Source organism: Lycorma delicatula, chromosome 1 (genome assembly GCF_047948215.1).
Source record: "Lycorma delicatula isolate Av1 chromosome 1, ASM4794821v1, whole genome shotgun sequence".
Lineage (NCBI taxonomy): Eukaryota > Metazoa > Arthropoda > Insecta > Hemiptera > Fulgoridae > Lycorma > Lycorma delicatula.
The window spans coordinates 163,715,539-163,737,080 of NC_134455.1; the positions used below are offsets into that span (position 1 = coordinate 163,715,539).

General features: G+C 35.8%; 1 protein-coding gene across 1 annotated transcript in view; it reads right to left on the reverse strand.

The window, feature by feature from the left end:
• LOC142325177 (kinetochore protein NDC80 homolog) overlaps window positions 1–21,542 on the reverse strand; it is a 125,189-nt gene that overhangs the window by 74,938 nt on the left and 28,709 nt on the right. Inside the window, exons 2-3 of the mRNA XM_075366601.1 lie at window positions 6,266–6,383; window positions 5,178–5,396 (exon numbers count right to left, since the gene is read on the reverse strand). Of these exons, the coding sequence (XP_075222716.1) occupies window positions 5,178–5,396; window positions 6,266–6,348 (302 nt within the window). The 5' untranslated portion in view covers window positions 6,349–6,383. The remainder of the gene's footprint in view (window positions 1–5,177; window positions 5,397–6,265; window positions 6,384–21,542) is intronic.

Consider the following 21,542-nt stretch of genomic DNA (forward strand, 5'->3'; position numbering starts at 1 on the left):
AATCCCATCAAATGTATGGTTCCAAAGGAGGGGGCTCAGTACGGACCCTTGAGGCACCCCACCTCGCATTCGGAATCTAATTTCATCATGATCCATTGTGGTGAGTAATTCATGTGCATGTAGGAAGTCACATATCACTGCTCTCAAATAATCACTAATCTTTCTGTCCGCCCACGGAAGACTATTAAAGGCATTGCAGACATCCAGGAGGACCATCAAGGGAATCTCTCTGGTCCTCCAGGTGCCTGTCCTGCATGTGTTCACCCATGTCACCACTCTTCTTGAAGCTTCAAACATCGATTTTCTCTTTATGAAACCGTACTGGGCCAGCAATCAAACACCTTCTAATTATTATTTAGAGAACTGTTTTGATTTTGGAATGTAATGATTAATCCATATTTGATTGAAGGTTGAAGAAATTAATTTCAATTAAGTTTAAAGAACTCTAAATAATGCTTAGAAGTAGCCAATAGAATTGTATTTTTGATCAATTGAAATGCAAAACTCATCTTGCTAATAACTTTTTTGGATGCAAATTTTCATTAAGGTCGGTACACAATCAGCTGAATTTTTCTCAATGTCAGTAATGTCATACCTTTTTTTGCAAGACTTCCAGAACAATATCATTAATTTTTTCAATCATTTCGAACATTATTATGAACCATTTGCGCTTTCTAAAGCAATACTTAATCACTCGATTTTTTCAATTAAAAAAAAGAAAATCACAAGCTGTTTACTTCAAATGGATGCAACAAATAAATTAATTGATGGAAAGTCATAAAATTTGAAAGGAATTGTGAAAAAAATTGAACTTATCATTTCAGTTATTCATTAATGTTGTCATCTCTTGCAATTATAATCAAAACTCCCAAAACAATTAAATTGTTAAGGTTTCGGCGAGTTTGCCATCAATTAAAAATATCGAAAATCAAAATTCAACAATTTGTTTATTTATAGTTCTTCAAAAAGACATTGTCTGAATCAAAAAAGTACAGATACGTATGAAAGGAGAGATAATAATTGTTATGTATTTTCCTACTTCATTTTCTCAAACACAAAAATATACACGTTAAATATTTTCTTCCTGCTCCACTAATATTGTAACTAAATGATAGAACTTCTTTAATATAAAACAAATACAAAATCATTGAGAAATAATTGGAGATAAACAATTTTTTTATATACTTAACACAAATCATAATAAAAAATTTGTTAAATTTTCTCAAATATATTGAATGAAAATGCTAAAACTATTGCCGGCCCGATTTCATACTTTAAACGTCATAAATCCTAATAATTCATTATCCATAAGTGAATGTTCGTTCTTCTACTTCTTAACTTGCTTTTGAAAGATAATTCACAATGCAAATCATATGAGTGGTCATTCTCTAGTTCTAAATTCATGATACTAACAAATGATTCAATCATTGAAAATAATTAATTAATTAGCTGAAAAAATATTAACAGTTATAATTTTCTATTTCAAAAATTAATTCAATTCTAGAAAAAATGTTGTATAATTTCAAAATAGCAAAACAAAACGTAAACAAAATTGAAATAAAATATTTTTAGTTAATTTTAAGTTAATTTTTTCCAAGCTAATTAATTATTCAATAAGTTAATTTTTTCCAAGCTAATTAATACACAATTAGAGGCAGTACTTGTTATGATATTTTAGAGTGAAGGTGACATTAGAAATGATTTCATCACTTTGAATTATCAAAATATCAAGGAAACATTTTATTAAAGGCAAAATTACATCAGTAGAAACCTACCAATGATAATTCGTTCACATAAGGTGTGTAACATTCACTTTAAATTGTCACGACGTGTACTGCCCCTAATGTTGATTTTTTCATTAAATTATCTTTTTATTGAAATCAGAAATTGATTACTGATTTTTTTATAGAATTTTTCACGTAATGGACAAAGCTGAACTTATTGTTGAGATCGTAATGCATTTACGTAAAACAGTAAATAATGTTAAGTGTAAAATATTGAAGTTTCATTCAAATTTGTTCTTAAACAAGTATGAAATCGGGTAAGAGTTTTTTGCATTTTCAATCGATATAAATGAGAAAATTTGACAATTTTAAAAAAATATTATTTGTGTTATTAAGTATATACAAGCATATAAAAAAACTGTTTATCTCCAATTATTTCTCGATGATTTCATATGTGTTTTATATTAAAAAAGTTACAGTATTAGTAGAGCAGAAAGAAAATATTTAACGGTGTATATTTTTGTGTTTGAGAAATTGAAGCAGGAAAATTTATAACAATTATCTTGTCTTTCATACATATCTGTACTTTTTTGATTTGGACATCTTTTTGAAGAACTATAAATAACAAATTGTTGAATTTTGATTTTCGATCTTTTCAATTGACGGCAAACTCTCGCCGAAACCTTAACAATTTGATTGTTTTGGGAGTTTTGATATCATCTGTTTTTTTGTTTTCTGTTCATTTGTAAAATTCTGTGAAGTTTTAGAGGATATATCAAGTCTGGTCAATAACTAGTCATCTATTAATAAGATTCTTCTTATTTTTATGAAAAAATTCTCATCAAATAAAGCAATCAACCTTCAGAAATGAAAATCTTTTTTTTCCACTACAGTAAAAATGAAATTAATACTGATCTAGTTCATATCGATCAGTTTTTCTAGTCGATATCTAGTCATCTATTATTTGAGTTTTTATTTTCACTGATTTGAGCAGTTGCAATAATAATCTTCGTATAAATCGGCTCAATTTATATCATGATTATCATCTTGCCTTAATTTTAAATATAAATTCATGCAAAACTTTTTAAGTTGGTTGGCTTCCATTGTTCGTAATAGTGGAATATTGTAAAGAAAACCGAAAATATTAATATGTTTTCAATTATTGCAGATAGTACTGCTATCTAGCAGCACAATTCAGAAATGGGTTAGGAGAAAAAAAAACAGGCTTAAAAGAACAAAAATTTCACATTATAAAATGAAAAAAAAAACAAAACATGAGGTTAGGGAGATTATCACAAATTTATCAAAAAGAAAAGAAAAAACAAAAAACTTATATTCTTGAACATCTATTTCTGCGATGATTTTTATTTCATCAAAATTATTTTGATGAAATAAATGTCGATCAGACAAACTCTCGCCGGTGTCATTCTGCCAAATGACTTGATAAAAAATGGTTAAAGGATGACTCCCAGACTTTGTAACAGGGTCTAATACCTATCAACACATCAGGAGATTCTGATTAACAGTATGTATTGCAAGGTTGTTTATAATAAAAAAAGGAAGAATTACACATCATTAAAACCTAAATTTTCATGAGCAAAGTTTTTAAAAATCTAGTTTAATAATACACAAACTGAACTATTTTGTTTCATATTAAAGGGACGTAAAAAAAAATTAATTTTGTATATATTGCAGTAATAAAACACAAATTGGCATCCATACATATATCAAAAGATGTGTAATATTTATGCGGTCAAATGAAGATAAATAATGTGGGAAAGCAAGTAATGAATGAAATAACAGTTTTTAATAGCTTTAAAAGTTACTAATGTAGTGAAATTTTAACTTACACTTAACTAAACCAGAAAAATTTTAATGTAAGATTTAATAATCTTACACTCACGATTTTTCATTCAAAGAGGAAAAACCATCAATATGTTTATTATTTTTTTTCTTGTACATGATCCCTTTAAATTAATGATAAAAGTAGGAAAGTGGGGAACAAAGAATTTTGCCACTTTTTTTATGCGGCTGTTCCAAAAGCATTAGTTACAGGCCTAAATGCCTCTAAAAAGAAAAATTCTCTGCTACACAAGAACTCAGAATCTTTTGGTTTTTCAAGATGATGCTTTTTCAAAACAGAAAAAAAATCGAAATTAATATTTTTACAGAGTAGATATGTATTAGAGTATTAGAAATGCAGTATGTGGCAATGCAGTTACTTGAGGTTGGTATGTGTCAAAATACATGGTTAGAACAATCACATTTACCACTCAATAAAATATTTCTGTTTACATACTGTTGGTCTATTGAACTAACATTTGTTACATTTTGCGAGCATGAATGCAGGATAAATCACAACAGCGTCATCACTTGGAGTAATCTTAGAAATTTGTACATTCAACCTTTTGAACATTGATGGTGTAATTGGTGCTCCAGAAATGATGGTGGAAGTTGATGAACCATTATTCACTCATATTATTCAATGTGGAATATGTGCCACATGAGCAACGGGTGTTTGATAGGATAAGTCCCAAGTCAAACGACTACTACTTGTTGCAGTCAATAATACAAGGGCTGCAACTTTATGCTGATAATTACTGAAAGAATTTCACCTGGTACTAAAAGATAACCATTTCTCTGATCCTATTAAGGGCAATATCAATTAACAGAGGGCATGTGATCTGTTGTAAAACGGTTTTTCAGAAAACACCATTTGACCTATCAAATAAGAGAGTTATCTATGTAAATTCATGTGGCAGAAAACACAATCTTTATACATCAACTAGTTTGCTGCAATTTGTTAACTGATATTATATCATTTTCCATCACAATAATTGTAACAGGTGGGTAAACTGCAGAAATATTTCATAATCATGTGCAATAGTACACATTATTCACTGTAAGTTATATGTGATATTTTTAAAATGAAGAACGTATAACCAGAATGTAGTCATATTTCAATATGTTTAGAAATTGAGTTTTTTTTAATGTTTAGTCCATATTATGCCATACAGCAAAGTTTACTAGAGTTCATTTAAATTTTTTTTTATTTTGTTGATGGACTTTGTCATGGATAACATACAATGAGTTTTGCATGACATTAGGAGGCCAATTTCTTACGATTGGCAGTTGACAATTTGCAACTGCTATATGTTCAAACACATGGTGAAATAAATGAAAATAAACAAATTATTCAAACTCATGAAAAATATATTTTCACTATTAACAAATTTCTTGCAGACCGTAAAATTGTAATTTTCAATTTTTCAACCCTAAGAAAGATTTATCTAATATTTGAATAAGTCATTTTGAAATCTTGTAATGCTGTTGCACACCAAAGATTTCTATACTAGAATTTTCATGAAGTGATCATCTTCCTGATAACTACACTGTAAAAGCTAATAGTTCATGTAGTCATCTATTCTATTTATAACTAAATTTGCTACAAACCTGCTAGGACGTATACTGCCAGAAGGTAAAACACTCCTCTGTCTAAAAATCATTGGAGTGCAAGGAGTCATAGCTAGGAGACTCATTTCAGAACGAGATCTGCTCATGGACTGAGGAAACTGAGGAGGATTTCTCAATGAAGACAGTCTATCTTCAGATGAAGTCCGTTTTTTACATTGAGAAAATCCAGGTTGCAATAGAAGCGATTTCTTTTCTGGCCTGCAAATAAAAATATAAAAATCATCTAAAACAGACAGAGAGATATTAGCACACACTTAATTCACTGGCACTCATACTCTGAGTATTATAAAATTTTTAAATTCATTTGCTTTATTCATGATGCAACTTACTTTTTTATGTATTGATATAGATAATTACTTTTGATTGTTAAATAAGGTACATGTATTTAACATGTCTGCAGTTAAAGACTGAACTTGCAAATGTTAATCCAAGTAACGCATTAAAATGGCCATTCTTAGTTGAAAATATAAAGAATGTTAATAAAATTGAGGTCCCCACTCAATTGCAGTCCAATTATAGATGAATTTTATAAGTAAAATAGAGTGAATATAATACACTGAATTTCAAAATGTGGTGGTTTAACTACAATTAAAAGTCAGTTGTAATAGCAAGTTGAGGCATACCAAAAAATTAAAAGAAGCATTCCAGTATTTCTCAATCTATTCACATAAGTTTCATGTTGGACTACCCATAAGGCAGGAATTACACAGTTGGTATAATATAAAATGTCATTTCACAAGTATATTCAAATAAAATAATTCCACCACTTCTTGAATATTGAGACACATTGACAATAATCAATAAATAATCATATTTTTCTGGCTGTGCCTTGAAACTGAAGTAATCAACTAGTTTAATCACATGACTAAACATGAAAAACTTTTGGTACAATTGTTAGTAGTCAACAAATTCAATTAAACCCTAATATTTGTTCTGAGTAAATATGTTTTTGTTGGTATTTACTTAAATCAGATGAGAATTATATAAACTGCACATTATGGTAAGTAAATAATTCACACTTCGCATTTTAAAATAAAAATGGGAGGATTAAAATATAAAATACCCACTTTTTTGTACTATCTTGGTTAGCAGATTCAACAGCGCCAGAGGAGACGACCGAAGATCGACGACCCAGTGAAGACTTCCTCATTTTGAATGAATCTACTTTCAGATAAGAGATAAAATCTGGAAAACGTTTACCAATTTGATTTTGTCTTTATACTTAGTTGCATGCAAATGCAATCTATAACCACCAAATTTACAAAGCCAGATTAGGTAGAGCAGCTATTATTACATGATCAATTATTACCTAAGATATATTAACAACACAAAAATGAAGCAAAAGTACTTATTCGTAATACAGTTTTTCTTAAGAATGTAAACAACAAAATTCAATGATAAAAAACATCGTAGACAGACATGACCGTTATTACAATTACTACATCCCGCCAATTACAAGCTTGAGATTAAACATTTATGCAGTAATGCCAACTAAATTCAACAATTTTTTTTTTTTTTATTTAAACATTAGTTCATGAATACAAAATACTTAAAATATATAACAAAGGATGAAAAAAAAATGAAATTTAACATTTTAAGATTCAGTAAACATCTTTGGAATACTTAAAACGGTTATCAGAACAAAAAATATAAACAACTTTCAAAGAAAGCACTCAAATGAATTATTCAAGTTTACATCAATCAATAAACTAAGATAAATTCATTGTAGGAGATAATAAATATTTAATTATCCAGAGCACATTATATTTAATTATCCACGTTATAATCTGCGTTTGAGATTAAGAACCACAGCCATTGAAAAGACTGGTTATTCTTGATTGTTCGCACGTTATGAATTGGTTGTTGTTTTTTAAAAGATTAATTTTATATGTAGTCGGGTAATGGAGATTTACATCGTATTGTAGTTACAGTCCACCTCAGGAAACGGTGCAGAAGATAAAAATATTAATTCAGCATATATATGTAATATCTCAATAGCTTACGCCGAATCACTTCGTCACTCCCTCGTGCAAGTGCAATAATTGCTTTATGTCGGTGTTTCTAAACCTGTGGGGCGTGCCCCCCTAGGGGAGACGTGATAACACTTAATGGGGCGCGATCATATCAAAAACATAATATTATTTTTTTTTAAATTATTAATTTACAAAAAGGAAGCCAAAATAAAATATGTGCTAAAACAATAAAATACAAATTTACACTGATATAATACACTTATAAATAGAATGTGTCAGTACTACACAATGTATTTAATAGTTAACTTATCAATACAAAATTAAAAAAATGTTTAATAATTATTAGCGACTTCCTTGGGTTTGTCTTGCAGAGCAAAGTTTTTCAAATGAAGTTTTAATATAAGAAATAGATACTCCCAGTTTTTTTTCTACATATAGATGAGATCTATATTTTGTCTTCAAAGCAGCCACCACAGGCAAAGGCAGGATGTTGAAAATGATAACAGTGTATGAAATGCTTTTGTTTTCAGTGCAGAACAGTCATCATCCACCCCTGCCCAAAATTCAAAGGGTGATTTTTTTACTAAATTGTCTTTTGATTTTGCCATTTGCTGTCAAGTCTGTTAAGATTTCTTCTTCGGCAGTTGAGAGCACTTCTTTGGGAGTATTTTGAAATGGATCCCTAGCACACTTGTAACTTGCAATCAAGTTATATTAATCAATTATATTTCTGACTGAAGGTTCATTTCGCCTGTGCTATTTGGCATTTTATGTCGCTCTTGCTTTATACATCTTTAGTAATTCTACTTCCCAAATAACAAAATTCTTCTACCTCTATAGTCTTTTTGCTTCTAATTTATTCAGTGGTTCATCTACATTATTTCTACTACATTTCATTACTTTTGTTTTGTTCTTGTTTATTTTCATGGGTAGTTCTTGCGTAGGACTTCATCCATGCTGTTCATTATTTCTTCTAAATCTTTTTTACTCCCAGCTAGAATTACTATATTATCAGCAAATTGTAGCATCTTTACCTTTTACCTTGAACTGTTACCCTGGATCTAAATTCTTCTTTAACATCATTAACTGCTAGTTTTGTGTAAAAATTAAGAAGTAACAGGGATAGGAAACATCTTTCTCAGACTCCCTTTTTTATTACGGCTTCTTTCTTATGTTATTCAATTATTATTGTTGCTGTTTGGTTCCTGTACATCTTAGCAATTGTTCTTCTATCTCTGTACTTGAACCCTAATTTTTTTTAAATGCTAAACATTCATTTCTAGTCTACATTATCAAATGCCACTTCTAGGTCTATAAATGCCAAGTATGTTGGTTTGCTTTTCTTTAATCTTCCTTTTACTATTAATCTGAGCCCTAAAATTGCTTTCCTTGTCTCTATACTTTTCCTGAAACCAAACTGGTCTTCCCCTAACACTTCTTCCACTCTCCTCTCAATTCTTCTGTACAGAATTCTAGTTAAGATTTTTGATGCATGGCTAGTTAAACTAATTGTTCTGTATTCTTCACATTTATCTGCCCCTGCTTTCTTTGGTATCATGACTATAACACTTTTTTTTAAGTCTGACAGAACTTTCCCTTTTTCATAAATATTATACACCAGTTTGTATAATCTATCAATCGCTTCCTCACCTACACTGCGCAGTAATTCTACAGGTATTCCGTCTATTCCAGGAGCCTTTCTGCCATTCAAATCTTTTAATGCTCTCTTAAATTCAGTTCTCAGTATTGTTTCTCTGATTTCATCCTCTTCAACTTCCTCTTCTTCCTCTATAACACCATTTTCTAATTCATTTCCTCCATATAACTCTTCAATATATTTCACCCACCTATCGACTTTGCCTTTCGTATTATATGTCAGTGTACAATCTTTGTTTAACACATTATTAGATTTTAATTTATGTACCCCAAAATTTTCCTTAACTTTCCTGTATGCTCCGTCAATTTTACCAATGTTCACTCTCTTTCCACTTCTGAACACTTTTCTTTAATCCAGTCTTCTTTTGCTAGTTTGCACTGCCTGTTTATAGTATTTCTTAATTGTCGATAGTTTCTTTTACTTTCTTCATCACTAGCATTGTTATATTTTCTACATTCATCTATTAGCTGCAATATATCCTCTGACATCCAATGTTTTCTACCGGCTATCTTTGTTTCGTCTAAGTTTGCTTTTGCTGATTTAAAAATTTCCTTTTTAATATTCTCCCATTCTTCTTCTAGATTTTCTTCCTTATCTTTTTTACTCAGATCTCTTGCGATGTCCTCATCAAAAATCTTTTTTATCTGCTTTTCCTCAAATTTTCTAAATTCCACTGATTCATCTGATACTTTTTCTTTAGGTTTTTAAATTCCAATCTACATTTCATTATCACAAAATTATGGTCGCTATCAATGTCTGCTCCAGGGTAAGCTTTGCAGTTGACGAGTTGATTTCTAAATCTTTGCTTAACCATTATATATTCTATCTTATACCTTGCAGTATCACCTGGCTTTGTCCAAGTGTATATTCTCTTCCTTTATGATTTTTAAACTGGATGTTGACAATTTTTTTGTATACACACTCTCTCATCATCATCATCGTGGGCAACAATTGTCGGCTTATGTTTTGATTTTATCCTTATTACAATGATTCTGTTGCTATGCATTTTGAAGTACTCTACTCTCTTCCCTTTCTTCTTGTTCGTTATGCAAACCTACTCCTGCCTGCTCTTTATTTGAAGCTGTGTTAATTATTCTAAAATCACCTGATCAAAAGTCGTATTCCTCTTCCCACTGAAACTTGCTAATTCCTACCACATTTACATTTAACTCCATTTCCCTCTTTAATTTTTCTAACCTACCAACCTTTTTTAGACTTCTTACATTTCACGCTCCGACTCATAGAATGTTATTTTTTAATTTTCTGGTGACCTCTTCCTTAGTAATTCCCACCCAGAGATCTGAACGAGGATTATTTTACCTTCGGAATATTTTATCAATGAAAATGCAAAGAGTTACAATTTCTTGGAAAAAAAGCAGATGTAGTTTTTCATTGCTTTCAGCTGCATAGTATTCAGAAGATTGAGTGATGTTGATATGGCTGTTTAAGTCCTTCTGACCTAGCCCTTGACAACTACTGAAAGAGCTGCTGCCCTCTTTCAGGGAATGATTCCTTAGTCTGGCTCTCAACAGATATCTCTTCGATACGGCTGCACCTTTGGTACAGCTACTCATTATCAATGAGCACTCAAACCCCTCACCAACGGCCAGGTCTCATGATTCATAGAGGAAGAAAATTATCATAATTCACCAAAATTTGGGTATTTTACAGAGTCAAATATCCTATAAAGTACCCTTTATAAAATGTGCAAGGTGGAGAATGAATGTTATCAGTTATTGAAAATATTTAAAATTTTATAGTACTGATTATTTTAGAAAATTGTTACTTTATTATGATCAACTGAAATGATTATCAGAAGAAAACCTTTGAGAAAATTTATTCTTTGATTTTTGTGGGTAATTTATTAATGTTCTATTGCATTTAACAGTTTATTTCTGAATGTCCACCAAGTTGGTCTAGAGGTGAACTCATTGCAGATCAGCTTATTTCAAAGCCAAGAGTTCTAAGGTTCAAATCCTAGTAAAGGAAGTTACTTTTAAGTGGATTTGAATACTAGATCATGGATATTTTGTTTCTTTGGTGGTTGGGTTTCAATTAATCACATGTCTCAGAAGTGATCAACATGAGACTGTACAAGATTACACTTCATTTATATTCATATATATAATCCTCATTTATCTTCTAAAGTAATACCTTACAGAAGTTCCGGAGGTTAAAAAGAAAAAGAAGTTTGTTTCTGTGGTTTATGATTTACACCAAAAGAAAAAAGTATAATAATAATAATAACAGTAACAATTTCCCTTAGGTAGATATTCCCCATGTTCAAAACATACCATCCATGTTCCACATCCAGGGAGGGAACAACTATATATACAGCTAGCTAATGAGGCTCCACGTGTTTTTCTCAGAAATTCCAGTTTTTTCTTTGCCCTTATTCTATCTACAGATCTTTACAAGGACTGGATTTTTCAACCACCTGCAGATATGAAAATTTTAAAACGACTTGGAAATGGATTCACACCATCATTAGAGCTGGCGATGTGGCGGCCAGGGTAGAAGTGATTGCAGGTGTAACAGAGCTGTAACAGAGGTGACTTCTGCTGTCCACATGCCCCGGCGATGGCAAGAATGTAGCTAAGGTGCCCATGTATGTTGGTGCATGGGAACTCTGAAAGCTTAGGTGTGTAGGGGTCTGGAGTCAGTGCAGAGATTACGCATCTGGTCTCTGCCAGGACATGTTGTATCCACAGGAGCACCAGAATGGATCTCCAGGGTTGGTAGCCCTGGAGTAGGGGTGTACTCAGGCAGGGCTAGCCTTGCTGCAGAAGGGATGAAAAATCATGCAAGTTGAACAATAACCAAACATGGCAAAGAGCCAATACAACAATAACCAAACACCCTCGTCTTGAACCTGCTGTGTTGCCTGAGGCAAAATGGAGAAAGAATCATGAGACAGGAAGAATAAGAAATGAGATAAAGAGTTTGTAAAGAGCTGTTTTCAAGAGTAATTCACCAAAACTCAAGTATCTGGTAGTTACAAGAGAAGATAGTAATTTTTTGAGGGTAAGTCCTTTTTTTATCGCTTGGGAAATAAATAATTGTGCTGGAGATACTGTAAAGGAAATTTAAAAAACCTGCAACTAACTTTGCATAGAGACAGTTAACGACAACCAATTATAGAAGATCCTTAGACTGAAGAGCATAGGGAAGTTTACTGTATGAGTTGATCCACACAGTACCCTCAATACTTCAAAGGGTGTTGTAGTCTGTCGAGATCTTCTTAATTGTACAGAACAAGGAATTGTCACCGCAGGTTGTGATAGAGAGCTGAAGGTTGAATATGAGAAGGAATGGCAAAATCCTACCTTCTCCCTCTCATGTCCTCCCCACCTTTAACAGACCAACACTGCTGGAGAAGGTGCATGCAGGAATACACCGATTGTATGTGTGGCTTTTGTGCCGCAACCAATGAGCTGCTATAAATGTTTTATCCACACCGCTGCCCGATGAGAAAGACCACAAATATGCATTTATGGTGAAGAGATTCACGAAGGGGAACCTTGCAAAAATCCTCCTGCCTATATAAATTGCAAAGGACAGCATTCATGCCGATAAAAAACTACCCTGTTTAGAAAATTAAAACTCTGTAAAAGATTAGCTACTTCTCAGGTGAAGAAGATCGTAAATAACTGCAACAATTTATGCTCAGGTAGCGGCTACTGTTTCTGCTCCAGTTATGGATTCAGACCAACTTCTTGGTAAGCTTGCCCCTATTTTGGTGTCTGTGATAGAGAGAATAATAATAGACAATAGAATAAAATCTCTCTCTCATAAGGAAGTTATAAAACCATCTATTAAGATATAGCAACCAGATAATCTGACATCCAAGAATAGAACAACATCTGACCAGAGAAAGACAGATATCTATTATTTTGGTTATTTTTTTAGATTGCATATTTTTTTATTTATTCGCAAACATTTTCTTTTATTTACTGCCAGAGATGGATTGATGTCCTGTATAGATTTAGCAGTTATAAGCGCATTATTTATTTTTTTAAATCTCCGGGACCACGGTTAGGTATTGCTTCAGAGGATGAGATGAATAATTTGTAGCGTGTGTGAAAAAGCCGTGCCTGACCGGAATTTGAACCCGGGATGTAAGGCATTTATAATTGCATTGATAGCACTGAAGTACACTTTTCAAAGTTTTAGAAGATCTGCTAGGAAATTACCATTTGCCGTGCAAATTACAACTGCTGCTACAACAAAATTTTATCCCACCTCCAAAAGATGGCTGTTCGATAAGACAGATTGAACGAACTTCACTACTAATGCAATACACCTGAAACAACTGGAGTTATCGAAGCTAAGTTCGATGCTATAACGAATGCTGTATTTGACTCTGCATCAAGATATATTCCCAGAACATCCGGGAAAATCAAGAAGCGACCCATTCCGTAGTGGAACGATGAAATAAGTGAAGCCATAAAAGAAAGAAAAAAACATACAACGCTTTCAAGAAATGTCCAACAATAGAAAATTCAATTGCTTTTTAAAATCATAGGACTTATGCAAAAAGACTTATGAAAGATCCTGGCAACAATAAGTGTCATCCATTAACAGAAAAGCGATTGCATCAAACGTTTGGAAGAAAGTGAAGGCTATTTGTCGGCGTACAAATTTTAGTCCCATAATGTTTCTCAAACATGAAGACGAAGTTGTAGACAATCCAAACGAAATTAGCAGAGTTACTGACCAATGATTTCAAAGAAGCCAGCAAAACGGCTAATATGATGAATCTTTTACATGACAAAAACAAAACTCGAGGGTCTACTAAATTTCGGAATTAAAATGACATTTTTCACATAATGTACCATTAAAAATAGAGAAAATCATTCAAAAGCGTTGGAGAAAATCCGCAATAAAGCTTCTGGTCCGAATGAAATTCATTACGTCATGATGAGACAGCTAAGTAGCACTGCTAAAGTTAGATTGTTAGAAATGTATAATCATATATGGGGGGATGGAATGTATCCGCGGCAGTGGAAGAAAGCACATATTGTTCCAGTTCCAAAATAAAAATAAAAATCTGACAGATCCCAATAGTTACCATCTTGTTTCCTTGCCGTGTGCTATGCAAAAAAGTTTTGAAAAAATGATGAATAACCGACTCGTTTGGATTTTAGAAAGAGAAAATCTTTCATCATCACATCAAGTAGGTTTACGACAGCATCACTCAACTACTGACCAAACGACCAATTTAGAAAATTTTATAATTATGTAACAGCTACACATCAGGAAAAATTGTGCCGGAGTCTTCTTTGACCTGCAGAAGACTTTAAATATAACCTGTCGTCATGGAATAATGCTTCAACTACACGAACGGGGGATTCGCGGCAAACTACTAGCATTACTTGACAACTGCTCGCGGCGGCCTGTCGTCTTACACCATTCGGCTACATTAGCTTCGAAAAATATTTCTTGGCAACTGTCGCCTTAATCCGTTCGGCTACATCAGCTACATTATTACTTGGCAACTACATCCCAACCCTATAGGGGAAGACACCCGCCTTGTGATGCTTCCGGTCGCCACACCCCTCCACCGTTACCAACCATGATGGGCTTTAACGGGAGTCGTCTTTCGCCGTCTAACCTTTTACATCTCATAGTAATAAGCCAGGCCTCGTTGGGATGCCACCAATGTAAATGCCTCGGTAGACATTTGCAACAGTGATTTATAACTCAGCTTTAGCCTTTGCTGCACGCCTCGTCCGGACATCTTCTCCTACATCGCTGCTCTCTGAACTAGCTAACTGAGTTCACGGAAGCACGAACCCCGCGCCAAGTTCTACACTTTATACAGCCGATTTTGTGTAAATGTCTCATCATTTGAGGCAAATGAATAAATAACATACCACCAAAAAAATTACTCGCAACAATGGAATTTAATCTTACTTCCCTTAGTAAACTTAACTTCAGTTCATACTCCTGACTTGGTTAATTGGACTCCGGTCTGATCTATAAGGGAGAGGCGGAGAGACTTCCTACTTCCACTCAGCTCCATTGAGTCCCGCGTGACATTAACTTTATTTACTACCATCGTCGAGATGCCACTACACCTCACGGCTGCAATGCTCTCAACAATGCATTCGCCATCCCGCCGACGGTGACATTAGGTCATTAAAAACTGTCCTCTTCAAAACGACGCTACACCTCACGGCTGCATGGTGACCCATACCCTCGTCAGTGCAGTCGTTGTTCCACCGACAGCTAACATTATTAATAATCACCACAATTTCTAACTGACCGTGGCACGATGCCAACACGCCTACCTCCGGCCAATCAACTGTTCAGGCGGTCCCTAGCCACCCGGGCTGTATTACTTGGCAACTATATGAACGTCTGTACTTTTGAAATACGCGTATACAATGAGTACTCATCAGAAAAAAAAATTGGAAAATGACACACCACAAGGCTCGCTGTTGAGAGGTAGCTAGTTCACGATCGCCATCAATAAACTAATATTAGCCATTCCAGCAGAAATCAGCAAAAGTATTTACGTTGATGATCTGCCAGTTGTATATGCCTGCAACATTTGTGGTAAATATACATTGGAACGAGCGATAAACGCCTAAGTTGCAAGGAATAATGGTTTCAAATTTTCACGATAGAAAACGTGCTGTGTACACTGCGATATGTATTTGTGTGGACTCCAGGGTGCACTGGTATCCCAGAAAACGAAAGCGTAGACGAAGCTGCCAGAATGGCAACAGTATGTGATAATATGGATATAATTCTTATTCAAGTGGTAGATATTAAAAATTGCCTCAACCACACACTATAAGAAATACATAGAGTAATGAATGGAGAAGGTGAAATACGAAATTTAATGCGATTAAAATTTCTCCATATAAATGGAAGAGCGACGTGAAACTGACTCGCCGAGAACAAGTGGCAGTGACCAGACTCAGAATCGGTCACACGCGAATAACGAATTCATGTTTGTTAACCATTAAAGGAATACCAATGTACGGTGTATGTAATAAACAGCTTACAGTTCAACCATCTACTGGAATAGTGTACATTTATCAGGACCTCAGAAAGAGATACGATCTAACAAATAATATTGCTGCTGATTTTAACAAAATGTAAAGAAGAAAAGATAGTTTCTTATTTACATGCCAGCGGACGATTAAGTCTATAAGTCAGTATAACTTCTGTTTAAGATTTCTCTATATGAAGTAATTTTTTATACGAAAATGGATTTTGTTTAATCATCTGGTGTTGTCGAGACTTACGATTTTTTATTTATTTACTTACTTTAAATGTGCTTATTTTTGTGTATTATTTTAGTTTCAGGACCCATTACACCCTGAAAATGTTACTAGTGTTCTGTTCGTGCGTAAGTGTGTAAATGTTTTATTACGTTAGTATTTTTAAATAAAATGTTAGGACCCTTTATACCCTTACATCTGACAAATCTTTTATTTATTTATTTTCTCTTTTCTGTTTACATAGAGCGTTATTCACTAAGGTGACCTGACCATCTTTTTTCGGTATACTCAGCCCCTTAGTGTTTAGCCCATTTCGTAGGTCGGACTGGTTCTTATATTTCAGCCACTTCCTCTGCAGACTTAAACCGCATTATGGCAACGACCATATCACTTATCAGATACCAGTTCCTCTTACTATGCAACATGGCTTCTATTCTATTATTCCATGCAACATGACATCATCATGGTAGCGTGTCTGGGGTCACGCTCCCGGTAGCCCGGTTGACCTCTTCATGGACATCTTCCCATCTCCGGAAACTGAAGATCGTGTGTTCAGGCGTATCAACCTCTCCACAATATATACACGATTCGGTTCTTCGCCTCTTCATCCTGCATAAATAGTTATTAAAACTACCATGCCCGATTAAGAATTGAATGATCTCGTAATTTAGCTCACCGTGCCTTCTGTTAATCCACGGTTTAAGATGGGGGATCAGCCATCTTGTCCATAGAACGGACTGTGCGGCATTCCACCTCCAGTTGTGACAGGTTGTTCCGCCTTGTTGGGAGAAGCTGTATTCTTTTCCATTATCAATTAATTGCGCATAGAATTCCTCGAAAATTGTGAGGTAAACTTGTATATTGACAGTCCCGTCAAAAATATTGGTCCTATTATACGATTACCGGAAACGGCTCACCAAACACCAATTTTCTCATCATGAAGTGGACGCTCGAGTATATCGTGAGGATTCCTCCCCATCCAATACCTGGTGTCCTGCGAATTAACGTGGCCGGATAGATGAAACCATACCTCGCCTGACATGAAATACTACATCGGGCCTATCTCTTCACCAATAGTGTTTTCGAGAAGCCAGTTGCAATAATCAAGTCGTTTCGGTTTATCTGTTTTCAGTTGTTGTACAGTTGTAATGCGGTATTGATTCAATTTTAATGCATGAAGAATTTTACGACAGGATGTGTGTTTAACACCAGATTGTTGGGATAACTTGCATAGTGATTTTTTTGGACTGGCAGTAATTCTCCTTTCAATATCGGCAATGGCCTGTGGAGTCCTAACGAAAGGGTGCTTATTTCGTTTTGGATTTGAAATCGAACCTGTTGTACGCCATTTTCTAACTAAATCGTGTATGCAACTCTTCGCTGGGATACAGGCACACGGAAATTTTTCTACGAATACTTAACATGATTCTTCAAACGATCCAGAACGAATGTAGGCCTCAACTATATCCTCTTCTATAGGCTATTCTCTCCTGAATTGAATAAAGCATTTTACACAAACACGACTGTACTCACAATACTGCACTGCAACAAACCGTATATTGTACTGACACATAAACACCTGACAAACGGCAGCAACAATCAATAGTAACAAATACATCCACTACCTGCGCTAGTTGTGTGAGAGTCTATCATAAACAGTATTGGGTAGCGGTTCATTGTGGGTTCGGTTTTATGTTGCTCACCTTGTACAAAAGCCGTCGACTCTGTGCCGCGTTCCTGGCTAGTGGAGGTGCTTGCTTTGTACAAGGTTGATCCGGCAGTCGTGGAGTTCCTCGAACACGCAGTGGATAAATGGTGCACCTGTTTTATGCTGACCGTTTCTAATCCAAGACCATCAGCAAGGTGGTGATTCGCCAGGAGATATTTCAGATGATGTTCTGAGTGCGCTCTGGTTCTGTATGGCACTGATCCGTCTGTTCAACATCCTAAAATCGGTCAATAAGAAGTTCGCTAATGACCAATACTCTTATAACCACCTAATGTACATGGCTGATATAAAACTTCTATCTGACACTAAAAAGGGTATCCGACAACTTGTTAAGCTGGTCGAGAAATTTGGTGTCGACGTATGTATAAGGTTTGGTTTAGACAGATATAGGGTTAATGCCATGAGGAAAGGAGTTTGATCTCAAATAGATGGCTGTAGTGTACCGTTCATGGATCCTCCTACAGTCATGACAGCTATGCAGCGTGGGGAGCCTACTGATCCCTAGGCTTCCTTCAAGATGTTGATATTAGCCATAGCAAAGTAAATGAGGCCGTTACATCTGGCCTCAAAGCTCATGTGTATGCTATCATGAAGTCGCAGTTAAGTGGGGACAATAAAGTGAAGAGCATCAACACCTACGCCGGACCGCTAGTTTCCTACAGTTTCGGGATTCTGAGATAGACGAGAACGAAGCTTGAGAGGAGCTTAATCGACTTCTTAGGAGTGAATTCACTAAGCGCCGAGCGCATCACCCGTGCAGTTCTACAGCTCCTTCAATTGTCTCGAGGCAAGGGAGGAAGAGATATCGCGGATTTTCTTGAGGTTCATGCGAAACAATTGCAGAACTTCAGGGTCTATTTTCAAGAGTTAAGTGAATCCAGTGTTCTTTACCGGGAGTTGATGAGGAGAGATGAAGGTCACTCCGCCTTCGTGACACTAACTACGACCCCTGAATGAGGCCCTCGGTGTGAGACATAAAATGGATGCATGGCGGATCAGTGAGCTTCATGGGAGATTTGCCGCCTCCGTGCTGGGTGAAGGGATTGACCTTACTGCCTCCTTTGCATGACTGAAGGACGCCAAATTGTTTGCTGAAACTGAGGGATTTGCATTTGCAATTCAGTATTCGGTAACTAGCAGGCTCAATAACCGGAAGCACATAGTCAATGACCCTACCGTGCTCGTGGATAACTTCCGATTGTGTGAAGGAGGAATGAGTCCGTGGAACACGTGATTAACGGTTACCAGATCCTGTTACAGATCTGTTACGATCATACGGTTCTCACGGATAAGGCAGTGACTCACAATCGTACAGATATTGTGACTAAAAAACAGGAAAACATCACCTGGACGCGACAATACCAATACGTGACAGTATTTTAACATTCAGAAGATACATGTCGAGAAACTAAAAGTACATGGATTTTTAGCGGGTAGGGTAAAGGAGTCTGGTCCCAAGAAAAAGTTGTGATAGTACCCATCGTCATCGGCACACTGGGAGAGATTCCGCACTCGCTTCACAGGTCGATCAAGAATATTGGCGTCAACCTTGCCTCTACCTGCCAATGCAGAAAACCGTGATTTTAGATACTTATGCATTGATGAAGTACGTAACCTCCGAACTTGGTAGATGATGAACCTAAAGCTCTGATGCATGCCTTGTTACCGTTGCCACATATGAATTGGAATGATAAGTAAATTTTGTCACTTATGCAATAGTTTTAATCTTATACCTTGCCTCTTTGAGGACGGCTGTGATTAAGTGTTTATTATCCTGTATGACCGTGCAATAATAATAAACAAACTTCAACCATATGTCAGTGTAATAACACCTACGCACACGTCCGAGGCGGGCAACCACATGGCACTTCCCTAGCTTCTTTTATGTCGGTCAACGGGGCAATGGTCTTGCTCAGGTGCTCCTCTGTGAAGTACGGGATTGGCGGTCACAAGATGGTTGCGGTTGTGCTTCTCGGTTTCGCTAATTGCAGCAGTAGTGGGAGGCATAACCATGATCTGGTTTTACTGTTGCTGAGTGGAGTGCGGACAGGAAGGGCTCATTCCTCTTCCCGATTGTGGAGCCGATTGGAGGGTAGTCTGCTGTGAACTTGCTCTTGTGTGCCGAAGTCTTGTGCCGTCCAGCGTGAGCCAGTCCCTTCGGCTCTTGGCATGGATTGTCTCATGGGTATGGGTATCAGAGCCCTTACTGCTACGTGCGAGCCCGGGATGTCGTTATCGTGGGTTAGGTAGTACCTGATCCTCCTCGGCCTGGTTAAATCTATGAGAGGTGGCTGACTGGGGGAACCCAGGCAAGATCAATGATCCGGGGTACGCCCAACCGTCTCTCGACCCCCACCTTGAGACTTATTGGCTAACAAAACATAGCTTATGGATACATCAAATTCCACAACTTCCGTGGAAAAGGCTCTACGTAAAAATCCTCGTCTTGGAGAGCGTTTGGCTTTGGAAGCCAAACGAATGAAGAGTATCGAAGTTAGTTAGAACGGATAGAACCAAGTTTCGTCGGAAGAATAGTGAAGTGATCCCAATATATTTGGTGATTGAACGAAAAGAAGGGATTTCTCGAAAGTCAATCCTTTCGTGATGGTGAACCTGTAAAAGAAACAAGGAAGACTCCTACTGGGTTGTTCGTTGAAACTGTCAACGATATACACGTCACGGCTATTCATTGCCAAGAAGATCGGAGTTGAAGATTGAGATTACATCTCATAGTACCCTTATCATCTAAGGGTGTAGTCGTGTTCAGACATTTTTTAAATTGTACAGAAGAGAAAATAACAGGGGAAGTTCATGAGCAAGTTGTGTGTCGCCGACTAAATACACAACACAACGGAGAAGTTTTACCCTCTTCGTCACATGTGTTAACCTTCAATAAACCAAAGTGTCCAGAGAAGATAACAGCTGGATTCCACAGTTAGACGTTGGTCCGTTTATCCCTACTCCTTTGCGCTGGTTTGGATTTCAGCGATTCGGACTTATAGAAACACATTGTATGAGGAAGAAAATCTGTATATTGGTGACCCATTACACCCTGATGACCCTTGCAGAGATCCACCTGTATGTGTCAATTGTTATGAACCTCTGCAGCTTCCATTAAACCAGAGGACGTAGTTTCTGAACTGGCACCAGTTTTAGCATGCATGGTCGAACGTATTATCAATATAAAATTGAAAAGTCGACCATCAAGAGTAAGCAGCTTCAAATCATCACAAAAGAAAGCAGATCCTTCCAAAACTAAGATTTCTGTACAACCCAGGAATGAGGCATCAACCAGTTCTTAATAGTTTTCGCTATTAAGAATAGCGAAAATGATGTTAAAATAGAGAAGAATCCTGAAGCTAAATCAGACCAGGTTAAAGTCACAATAGAGAAAGTGTCTTTTCAGGCAACGAGGAAGCCGAAAATTAAAATGTTAGAAAAAGAGAACGATGAACATTCAAAGATGGAGGCTCCAAAGGCATGGAAGCCTTTAAATGAGAAGGCGGGTGCTTCAGTCGCCCTTTTGCGGGAAGTGTATCAAATCTTGACTAATACACTGCTAACCACACAATCGGAGTTGGCGTCATCTGATGCCAACTGCATCAGCAGCAAGAGATCCTCCATGATTTACTGCTGAGGATCAGAAGAATCCATTTCCGAGCCCTCAGACAACCTGGAGTTCAACATTAAGGCCTACAGGAGAATGGAGAAAAAAAGAAGAAAAGACGGTTCTGAGGATCACGTGGACCA